The following is a 12507-nucleotide window of genomic DNA, read 5'->3' on the forward strand; positions in this document are numbered from 1 at the left end:
ATTCCCCTTGCCAGAATGATTCTTCCAATCTATGTGCATATTAAAATCACGCATGATTATTGCCATACCTTTCTTGCAAGCCCTCAGTATTTCCTGGTTTATACTATGCCCCACTGTGGAACACTACTTGGAGACCTATAGATTACTCCGACCAAGTGCTTTCTTCCTTTTGCTTATTTCTTATTTCTACTGAGACTGATTCCACATCTTGATCTCCCTTATGCTTATGTCATTTCTCTTCACAGCACCGATCCCGTTCTTCACCAAAGTTACACCATCTTCTTTTCCTTTCAGTCCATCTATCCAAAATGCTGACTACCTTTGAAGATTCAATTCCTAGATGTGGTCTCCTTGTAACTTAGAAGTGGCAGATGGACTTCAACCTGGATAAATGTGTAGTGGTCCATTTTGGCAGGTCAAATGGGATGAAGGAATGTAATATCAAGGGTAAGGCTCTTAGCAGTGTAGAGGATCAGAAGGACTTGAGAGTCCGGGTCCATAGGACTCTTAAATCAGCCTCACAGGTAGAGGATGTGGTTAAGAAGGCGTACGGTGTACTGGCCTTCATCAATAGAGGGATTGAGTTTAGGAGTCGCGAGATAATGTTGCAGCTTTATAAGACCCTAGTCAGGCCTCTCTTGGAATACTGTGCTCAGTTCTGGTCGCGTCATTACAGGAAGGATGTGGAAGCTATTGAAAGGGTGCAGAGATTTACTAGGATGTTGCCTGGATTGGGTGGCATGCCTTATGAGGATAGGTTGAGGGAGCTCAGTCTTTTCTCTTTAGAGAGACGAAGGATGAGAAGTGACCTGATAGAAGTGTATAAGACGTTGAGAGGTATAGATCCGGTGGATTCTCAGAGGCTTTTTCCAATGGCTGGAATGGTTGCTACGAGAGGACACAGGTTTAAGGTGCTGGGGAGTAGGTACAGAGGAGATATCAGGGGTAAGCTTTTCATTCAGATGGTGGTGAGTGAGTGGAATCTGCTGCCGTCGGTGGTGGTGGGGACAAATTCGATAGGGTCTTTCAAGAGACTTCTGGATAAGTACATGGGACTTAACAGAATTGAGGGTTATAGGTAAGCCTAGTAGGTATGGATATCATCGACGCAACTTGTGGGCCAAAGGGCCTGTTTGTGCTGTAGTTTTTCTATTTTCTATGTAACCATGTCTCAGTAATTCCCACCAAATCTATGTTTCTATTTGCGCCATTAACTCATTAATTTTGTTCCAAATGCTTTGTGCATTTAGATACAAAGCTTTTAAATTCAGTCCACTTGTAAATTTCACTACTCTATAATTTTTTGTGCATGGACATTCACCCATTCTATCCCTCACTTTTATTGTCTCTCTTACCTTCTCCTTTAATTCGGGTTTTCTATTTTCCCCTACAACTGAACCCTGCCCCCCTCCATTCAGTTTAAAGCCCTAATACAGCTCTAGTTATGCAATTCGTTAGGACTCTAGTCCCAGCATGATTTAGATGAAGACTGTCCCATCAGAACAGGCCCCTTTCTTCCCCATCACTGGTGCCAATGTCCGATGAATTCAAACCCATTCCTCCGACATCAATCTTTATGCCATGCATTTACCAGCTTAATCTTATTGACCTTGTCCCAATTAGCTTGTGACTCAGAACATAATCCAGAGATTATTACCTTTTTGATTCTGCTTTTCAATGTAGCTCCTAGCTGTTCATATTCTATTAACAGTACCTTGTTTTATCTATGCCATTGGTACCTACATGGACGACGGCAACTGAATCTTTACCCTCTCACTCCAAGTTCCTGTGCAGCCCAGTTGAGATATCCTGAAACCGAGCAACACATAGGCAATACAACCTCCGGGGCCCTCGATCCTGGTCATGCTTATCCCTAACTATACTATCCCCAATTACAAATATATAAACTTTTGCTGCACGCACCACGCCCCCCACCCCCCCCCCCCCCCCCCTCCCAAACAACCCCATGTGTCTGCATGGGATTCCTCAGTGTCCTCCCTCACTCCAAAGATGTTCTGGTTAGGTGGACTCGCCATGCCAAATTGACCCTAGTATGAAGTCTCAAAACACCACGTTAAGATCCAACCAATTTATTTGATAGTAAACCCACAAGCTTTCGGGGTTTGCCCCTTTGTCAGGTGAGTGGAGAGTTCTCATCAAAAAAAAACTGAGATTGTGCCCAGTTTCTCGCCTCACATGATCTTAGTGCTTTGAATTGCCAGTGAAATCAACCTTCATGCCAGGAAAGGTATCAATTTTCATGTGACTTGTGAGCCTGGGACAAAATTGGCTCACTTGCTTTAACAGTCTTACCAGTGATGATCACATATGATCCCCAGCAACAAGGACCTGACATGATGGTGTTGCTGGTGGGATCAGGGATCTTGAGGCCCCCCCCCAGGGGATATGGGGCAGAGACATTATCTCTTGAGTAGTACCAACCTGGGTCCTTAGCATGCCAGCTTGACACTGCCCATCAGGCAGTAACAAGGGGCGGAGCCCAAGGGGAGGGGGAAGGGCCTTAGGAGAGGAACTGCGCACTACTGCAATCAGCCGAGGTTGTATCAGGACAGTGACTGGCCGGGAATAGGCCAGCAACTGATTTTCTGTTTTTTGTGCACATGCGTATACAGATCTGCACACATACAATGACATCTTTTATGTGTCAGCAGCCAGTTTTCTGGTGAAAATAGGCTGCATCCATTCCCCTTGTGGTATGAATCACACTTCCTTTTCTTTTGCATTATTGGCATAAGACTATGTCTGAAAGCTCACTGGAAAAATGGGCGCAATTCTCTTCTTGTTTTAATGCTGAACCAGCACAGAAACAGGCCCTTTGACCCAACCCATCCCCTAAACTGAACTAGTCCCATATCACTCTAAACCTATCCCATCCATCTATCTGTCCAAACGTATTTTAAATGTTGTAACTATTCCCACCTCTTTCACAGTTCAGTGAGAATATCACTGATTCCTTGCACTGAAAATGACAATGACCTGAACAAGAAAATTAAGTCTCCTTGCCACTTTACAAATCAAGAGGAAACTAACCAAGTTAATGCGATCTGTCTTTTGTAATGGGAAATAAATATTTGGGGGCAGGTAAAAAGAAATAGAGGCGTGATGTGGAAGAAGTGTAGGGTGACGAAATTTGCTGATGACACGAAGATGAGTGGAAAAGCAAATTGCGTGGAGGGTGTGGAAAGTCTGCAGAGGGATCTGGATAGGCTGAGCAAATGGGCAAGGACCTGGCAGATAAGAGCATAATGTTAGCAAGTGTGAGGTTATCCACTTTGGAAAAATAATAGTAGGAGGGATTATTATTTAAAAGGCGAAAAGCTGCAGCATGCTACGGTGTAGAGGGACCTGGGGGTCCTTACGCATGAGTCGCAAAAACCCAGTCTGCAAGTGCAGATGATCAAGAAAGCGAATTGAATGTTGGCCTTCATAGCGAGGGGGATAGAATATAAAAGTATGGAGGTCTTGCTGCAACTGTACAGGGTACCGGTGAGGCCGCAGCTGGAGTACTGTGTGCAGTTTTGGTCGCCGCACTTGTGGAAGGATGTATTGGCCTTGGAGGGAGCATAGAGGAGGTTCACTAGGCTGATGCTGGAGATGAGGGGGTTGGACTATGAAGGGAGATCAAATAGACTGGGTCTGTACTCGCTGGAGTTTAGAAGGATGAGGGGGGATCTTATAGAGACGTATAAGATAATGAAGGGATAGATAGGGTAGAGGTAGAGAGATTCTTCCCACTTAGAAAGGATAGCAGGACTAGAGGGCACAGCAGTGGGGGGAGCAGTTTAGATCAGAGTTGAGGAGGAACTTCTTCACTCAAAGGGTGGTGAATCTCTGGAATTCTCTGCCCATTGAAGTGGTGGAGGCTACCTCGCTGAATTTATTTAAGTCACAGGTATAGGTTTTGATAGACAAGGGAATTAAGGGTTATGGAGAGAAAGCAGGAAAGTGGAACTGATCCACTTCAGATCAGCCATGATCTTACTGAATGGCAGGGCAGGCTCAAAGGGCTAGATGGCCTACTTCTGCTCTTATTTCTTACATTCTTAGAAGGCTTTAAAAAAAAACACCCTAGGGATGAATGGCCCATTTCCATGCTACAAATTCTACGTAATGTAGCCATCAATAATCACTAAAACTTGTCTTCTCCAGGTCATATGTTATACCTGGGTTCACTGTATCCAACTGCACCCGGCAATCTTGCTCATTCTCTGATTTCTCAGTTTGAAGCTGCAAGGTGGCAGAAGTGGTTGCATTGTAGTCCAGGTTCCTTCCAGTAGTCTGGCCTGTAGAATCTGCTGGTGTTAGGTCTGTATTAATAGTTGGTGCACACTCCATTGGGCTTTCATTTTGCACCACTGGTGAATAAGGCACATTTCCCAAAAGTGACGCAGCCAATCGAAGGGTTCTTCTTCCTTCCTTTGGGGTCTCCTGTGTACTCATTATTCTGAAATTTTACAAGTTTTTATTCATGCTCATTTCTTAAAAAAAATTGATTAGCTATTACAAGTTTGAACCACCACATGAAGTGGATGAACCTATTCATGACATTCTAAAAATACGAAGTCACCTCTTTGATGCAGACAGCAAAAGGACAATTGGGACTGGCAGGTCACCTCTGGACTGTGACAAAGTAAACTACGCAGATTGAATGATTCAACATCCTCACAGAAATGACTATCTTAGGCCTCCCTTCTCCACATACTACACTGCAAGTGTAAGCATATTGCTTGCTCCGAGGCAGTTTCACAAGTCAGTTGAATGTAGAAATAATCCAGTAACACTACTAACATACCGCCTCCAAGGCCAAGTAACAGTGCACATCTTAAAGTACAGATCTGAGACTACCTACAACTGAATTAAAGTACATTCAAGATTCAGATAGCTGAAGTTAAAGCACATAACATATAAGAATAGAACAATGCAGAATGTGTTGACTGTTTAGAATTACCTGGCAAGTCACCAATGCACAATTCCCATTTAAGGTTAGTTTTCAATTGTGATGCTCGAGATTATTTGTCTGGATGCACTCAAGTAACTCAAAGAAAAATGTTTTTTGGTTTTCTTAGTCTTGAATCCAAACCAATCTTAAGAAATCCCATTTCAGCCAAAAGTTTAATCTTGATTCAAATCAGATTTGCCAATGGAAAATATTTGCAGTCACAACAAATTGTGTTTTAAAATTAACTAGATTTTAAAAAAGCAATATAAATGCAGTTCACCCATTTTCACGGCTGTGAAGATGGCAGTATCTGATATGTCTCAAGTCAGTACATTATCAGTTATAATTAGTACATTGATCGCAAAAGCCAAACTGGCCATATTGATGATTAATTTCGTGCTCAATTCTCAGTACTTGGATTTTGCGGAGGTAAATTATCAGCGCTCGCCATCAAGTCTCCTCCAAAGCTGACAGAAAATTCAGGACAGTTCAAATGTGAGCAATCAGAGGTTCTGTGCTTCGCAAGAGGGCGCACCATTGAGGTCCACCAGAACATAATCAATTAGGAATCACTGCATTAACAATAACTTCCATCCTTAGTCTTGCTGTAAAAATCACTGACAGACCTTGTTGAATGAGATGGAAGTGTTTTTTTTCAAAATGGTGCACTGTTCATAATTACTGCTCAACAACTTCAGATTTGAAAAGCTGATTTTATATTTGCTAAATATCAAAGTTCACCATCTAAGAAATTTCACACTTTTAAAGTTATTGAAGTTTATGATACTTTTCACTTCTACTTTAATCACCTATCTTCCACTTATTTATTTCCGTGTGTAAATATTTAAAACCAAAAGTGAAGCAATTCAGTGGTTTCTATTTCCTGGTTTGCTTCTGTGGGATTATTTTTTATTCATTCATGGGACAAGGGTTTCGCTAGCTGGCCGGTATTTATTGCCCATCCTTAGTTGCCCTTGAAAAGGTGCTGGTGAGCTGCGTTCTTGGATCACTGCAGTCCATGTTCTGTGGGTGGACCCACAATGCCTTTAGGGAGGGAATTCCAGGATTTTGACTCAGTGACTGTGAAGGAACAGATACCTATCTCCAAGTCAGGATGGTGAGTGGCTTATTCAACTTAACTGGCTGTTTACTGTATTGGAGTTGATGGAAATTCCCTTGACCTGGCACCAGGTTCAAACTGATATTGAAAAAGTGGAAATCAACGCCGAAGAGATCATAAGATCTTTGTGGGCAGCTTTCTTAGGGTCAGCTGCAAGCACTGTTGACTACAAAATCCAGCCTTTTATCAAATGTCTGTGCATAAAAATTTCTAACAGCAGCAACGTTTAAGCCTCACACCTAGTACTACAGCCAACATGCAGTGGAACATATACTTGAGACCTTGCAAGAAATGTTGAGTCAATTTAATCCCCATTATCATACAGTCAACAGTTTCATGCTGCAACAAGTACAGGTCTTTTTAAAGATCTAGAGTCAGCACCAACTACTCCAGGTTGAGGTAAGGTTGCAATCTGAAGATCCTTCCACATTACCTAAACAATTTATCAACTATAGGTGTGCCAATTCTATTTTGCACACTGTTTAAATGAACAGAAATGATTTATTGCAGCAAATGATTTCCCAATGCTTAGAAATTAGCACTTTTTAATCAACTCAAATGTCTTCACTTTAAAACTTCAGGATCCTGGAAGCAAATTGAACTAGACAATTTAAAAGCACATTGATCACTTGCCCCAATTACAGGTGACTTCTCATTTGGCCACAGGCATAAAGCTTTTGAAGTCAATGGCTGCATCCAAACTGTCACACTACAAGTGTCTCTAATAATTACAGAATTTTTTTTTAAAATCACTATTCCCACTATGACCACCTGTTCAAATATTCTTTTAAAATCTGAATAAATGTTAATTCATAGGTTAATACTTGTCTTTTAAATAGCAATCTAATGTTGGACTAGCTTCACAATATTATTCAATTTCACACACCATGGCAGACATGCAGGACTAGTATTTGCACTTGTGACGCAATCAGTGAAATTTCAATGAAATACAAGGAAAAAATTTCAGAAATCATTGATCGGCCAGTGTGTTGTGGCATCATCTTAGATATATTCATTAACTTTAGGACCTTACATAGGTGTTATTTCATTCACATTATATATTTGCTTAATAAATACTTAGAACATAGAACATTACAGCGCAGAACAGGCCCTTCGGCCCACGATGTTGCGCCGACCAGTTACAAAACAATGACCCACTAACCTAAACCAATCCCTTCTCGTCCATAAACCTATCCACGGATCTCTTAAACGCCCCCAAACTAGGCGCATTTACAACTGCAGCAGGCAGGGCATTCCAATCCCTCACCACCCTCTGGGTAAAGAACCTACCCCTGACATCCGTCCTATAACTACCACCCCTTAATTTAAAGCCATGCCCCCTTGTGCTAGATTTCTCCATCAGAGGAAAAAGGCTATTACTATCCACCCTATCTAAACCTCTAATCATCTTATATGTTTCAATAAGATCCCCTCTTAGCCGCCTTCTTTCCAGCGAAAACAACCCCAAATCCCTCAGCCTCTCCTCATAGGACCTCCCCTCCATACCAGGCAACATCCTGGTAAACCTCCTCTGCACCCTCTCCAAAGCCTCCACATCCTTCCTATAATGTGGGGACCAGAACTGCACACAGTACTCCAAGTGCGGACGCACCAGAGTTGTGTACAGTTGCAACATGACGCTGCGACTCCTAAATTCAATCCCCCTACTAATAAATGCCAAGACACCGTATGCCTTCTTAACAACCTTATCTACTTGACTCCCAACTTTCAGGGATCTATGTACACATACACCTAGATCCCTCTGCTCATCCACACTATTCAAAGTCCTCCCGTTAGCCCTATACTCAACACATCTGTTATTCCTACCAAAGTGAATTACCTCACACTTCTCCACATTAAACTCCATCCGCCACCTCTCGGCCCAGCTCTGCAACCTGTCTAAGTCTTCCTGCAAACTATGACACCCTTCATCACTATCTACCACACCTCCGACTTTGGTGTCATCAGCAAACTTACTAATCCACCCTACTATACCCTCATCCAGATCATTAATAAAAATTACAAACAGCAGTGGCCCCAAAACAGATCCCTGAGGCACACCACTCGAAACCGAACTCCATGATGAATATTTACCATCAACCACCACCCTCTGTCTCCTATCCGCTAGCCAATTCCTGATCCAATTCCCTAGATCACCCCCAATCCCATACATCTGCATTTTCTGCAGAAGCCTACCATGGTGAACCTTATCAAACGCCTTACTAAAATCCATATACACCACGTCCACTGCCTTACCCCCATCCACCTCTTTGGTCACTTTCTCAAAAAACTCAATAAGGTTAGTAAGGCACACATGGTGTTAGTAACACCATTTCTTAATTAAATTTCTAAACAAATGCTAGTTCCAAAGGTGCATTGCTTGGTGAAAAGTTATATTACACATGCATATATTGTGCAAATAATCAGAGGTGCACCAAAAATCAAGCATCCCATCCACATCTCAGCCAATTCTTATCAGCAGAGGAAAAAGCAAAAGTTCAATGGGAAAGCTACTTTAGCACAAAGGCTGAGATGTCATTTTCAGAAGGACACTAACATAGAAATGGGTGAGAGCAACATACCAAGCAGCAGGATCAGTCCAGGGTGAACACAAATAAGTTTTCAAATGGTCTCCCTGGATGGTCATTAATTGGAATTCTGCAATGTCATACACCCCACTACCTACAGAAAGAGAGAATTTGGCATTCAGCCAAATCACCAAAGCAAAACGGGAGAATTCTAGCCATTGTGTCTCCGAGCACAGGCTAGCCTCTGTGCAATTCCCCATGCTGGATTTTTTTTGGCAGTTGAGGGGACAGAGGCATACATTGGTAATACATTTTGCCAAATGCACAGTAGAGTCTCACAACACCAGGTTAAAGTCCAATAGGTTTATTTGGAATTACAAGCATTTAGATAGCTGCTGAGTCACCTGATGAAGCAGCAGCACTCCACAAACTCATGATTCCAAATAAACCTGCTGGGTTTTAACCTGGTGTTGTGAGACATCTCACTGTGCCCACCCCAGTTCAATGCCAGCATCTGCACTTCATTGCTAAATGCAGTCAGTAAGGAAAAAAAATCCTGTCTTTGTTTGAAATTGATGCAAACTACTTTAACATGAGTGTATTTGAATGGAGCCAGTTCTGTGGGGTCACTTTCTGCAAAGATAAACCCACCCCGCCCCCAAACTGTTTTTGGGCTGGGCAGGTATCACTCACACAGACCCCCTCCCCCATTCCCCCTCAGAACCAAAGCAACCTCTTCACCGTTAACCAAACCACAAGACATGAAAACAAAACCCTCCACAGCGTTTCCCCAAACTCAAACAAACAGAATCTTTGTGGTTTAGATGTGTTGACCAGCCGGGTGATTTGTTTTTTTACCGCTGTGTTTAGAGGCCTGTTACTCGCTGATGGACGGACGCCAATCTTTTCTCCTCAGCGCCGCCGCCTCTCGCGCGCCCATCACAAAAAAGGCGCCAACCGGAAGTGCCGGACAGCCCCGCCCCCATCGCCCCTCTGACCAATCAGGGCGCCGCTCCCGCTGATTGACAGGAGGCGGGTGAGGAGCCCCGACCGTCACCCGGGTGAAAGCAGCCGCTCTGGCCGGGTAAACATCTCCATTTCTGTTATTCTACTGCCAATACACACACAAAGTTTTTGTTCAATGTCTCTGCCAGTTCCTCCTTCCCCTGGAAAATTTATTCTGAATCATAGAATCCTACAGTGCAGAAGGAGGCCACTCAGCCCATCGAGTCTGCACTGACCACCTTCCCACTCAGGCCCTTTCCCCATAACCCCATGCATTCACCCTGCTGGTCCCCCTGACAGTCAGGGCCAATCCACCTAACCCACACATCTGGACTGTGGGACGAAACTGGAGCATGCAGAAGCAACGCACACAGACATGGAGAACATGCAAACTCCACATGGACAGTGACCCAAGCCGGGACTCGAACCTGGGATCCTGACACTGACAGGCAGCAGTGTTAACCACAGTGTCGTGTCTCTGCTTCTAAGGGACCAATATTTTCTTCAGCTACTCTCTTCCATTTGATGTACTTATAAATGCTTGTATATTCTTGGCTGGTTTGTTCCCATATTCTAATCATTCCCATACTTTGTCTCTTCTAATCAACTTTTTAATGGCTCTTTGCTGGTTTCTAAAACATCCCCAAGCCTCAGACTTCCTGATATTCTTTATAACTGTATAAAGCAGGGGAGTATTTCCTGGTCCTTCCTACCAATGGGACTTCCTGGTACCGCCAAAGGGTGGGTTCCCTGGTGGTGAGAGAGATGAGCCATGCAAAATGCCAAAGACATCAGCGGGACCAGAAGATCCCACTGGTTGCCAATGGAGAGTTGCCTCCGCCATCAGAAAAGGGAGGGGGCAGAAAATCTGGCTTCACTTCTTTAAATCTGATGCTATCCTTTACATAAGAACATAAGAAATAGGAGCAGGAGTAGGCCAACTAGCCCTTCGAGCCTGCCCCGCCATTCAATAAAGTCATGGCTGATCTATCGTGGCTCAGTTGGATCATTCTTGCTGAGATTTTATTTTTCAATGGGATGTATTTTGTTGAACATTTTGAATTGTTTCATTAAATGTTTCTGTCTGTTTGCTTACTGTCATAGCTTTTAGTCTATTTACGCAATCAACCAGTTCTCCCCTCACACTTAAATAATTGAGTTTGGTTAAGCTCCAGATTCTTAATTGTGACTGGAGTATCCCTTCTTCAAACTTAACATGGAATTCAATTATATTATGCTCACTATTTCTCAGTGGGTCTTTTGCTATGAGATGACTAATTAACCCCAGCTCATTAGACAATACTAGACCTAAGAAAGCTTTATTCCCTACTGGTTCCAGAATGTACTGATCCAACAAACTGTTACAAAATTATTCCATAAACTTATTTTCTAGACCAGCATTGCCAATTTGATTGACCCAATTCACATTTAGATTGAAGTCCTGAATAATTGTTATATTGCCTTTGTTACACAATCCAATAATTCCTTGTTTAATGCTCCGTCCAATTATGTAAGTGTACTGTTAACGGCTCCTGTAAAGTACTCCCACTCCCTCGCCACTCCCCATACATACACACACACACACACACACACACACACAGAGCGGACAGAGAGTTTTCTAATTTCAAGATCTTGGAGGCCAGATTCTCCCTCTTAATGTCACCATTTAATGTCAACACTTTTGCCATTCTGTCTGACTTTTTGAAATGTTGGGTGGGATTTTCAAAGCAATCTGCTGTTGTCTTCTGGTTCCATCTTTGTCAATGGGGCTTTTTGTTGAATGCACCCCCTCGTTGCCGGGACACCCATGATGGGGGTGCACCATCAATGGAACCGGAAGATTCCACCATTATGAATGGATAGAAAGTTCTGGCCACTCTGAACCTGGAATGTTTATTTCCCAACCTTGGTCATCATGTAACCATGAGTCTGTCATGGCAATTAGATCTAAACCTCTCATCTCTATTCGTGCCACAAGTTCACCTGTCTTACTGTGAACGATTTGCACATTCAGATAAAAAGCTTTTCATTTCATTTTTTCACCTTTCTTACCTGCATGGCCCTCACTTGTGATGCAACATTACCGTTAAACTCCCTGTCCTTCCCGTCTCACTCTGCTTGTCAGCATTACACTATTTCGTTGCTTTGGTTTTTGGATTTTGAAATCTTTCTTTACCCAAACGCTCCCTGCACTAAAGCTCTAACCACAGCCCAAATGTTCCTCAGGATACTGGTCCCAGCCTGCTTTATGTGGAGCCTATTCCAACAGAATCACTCTCTTTCCTGAGTACTAGTGCTAATCTCCCCACTACATTTGTTTTGGGATGTTAATTTTCTACAATTTTTTTTCTAGCAATGTTCCCAACCCAAAGCTGTGATGGCCAACAACAGAAGAAAGGTAAGGTGTGGGATGTTTTTATTTATTCAAGGGATTTGGACTTCACTGGCTAGGCCAGCATTTATTGCCCATCCCTAAGTCCCATTGTCCACATATATAGTATATTCCAGCGACAGCAAGGAGGAGCAGGAAGCATGAATGATTTAACAAACTCAGGTTGTAATGTCTGGAGTTGGAGACAAGTATTACAAAACAGAAAACAGTTGGGATTAAAGGTAGTTAATTGACTGGCCCTTGAAGTGGAAAACTGAGATAAGTTTCTGCACCCTTGGATTGGAGAATCAAACCTGAACCATCCTGATTTGTTTGTTGGGCACTCCCCCATGCAATCAATTATTGGGGAATTGATTAACAATACAGAAGCAATTACTTATTTTAAAATTTCAACTTCTTTTTAAGAAGACTTGATTGCAATACAGAAGTAAATAAATATATTCCACTGTTATGCACAATTTATTGCTGTTAAACCTGGATAAACACTTGCAAAACCTACACT

General features: G+C 42.8%; 1 protein-coding gene across 1 annotated transcript in view; it reads right to left on the minus strand.

The window, feature by feature from the left end:
- The window catches only part of LOC145337189 (adenosine deaminase domain-containing protein 1-like), an 87059-nt gene extending 82598 nt beyond the window's left edge, over positions 1 to 4461 (minus strand). The window contains exon 1 of the mRNA XM_080181996.1: positions 4185 to 4461. Within this exon, the coding sequence (XP_080038122.1) occupies positions 4185 to 4461 (277 nt within the window). The remainder of the gene's footprint in view (positions 1 to 4184) is intronic.
- Positions 4462 to 12507: the final 8046 nt, after the last annotated feature.

This window comes from Carcharhinus amblyrhynchos, unplaced genomic scaffold (genome assembly GCF_965287045.1).
Source record: "Carcharhinus amblyrhynchos unplaced genomic scaffold, sCarAmb.v2.hapA scaffold_44, whole genome shotgun sequence".
Taxonomy (NCBI): domain Eukaryota; kingdom Metazoa; phylum Chordata; class Chondrichthyes; order Carcharhiniformes; family Carcharhinidae; genus Carcharhinus; species Carcharhinus amblyrhynchos.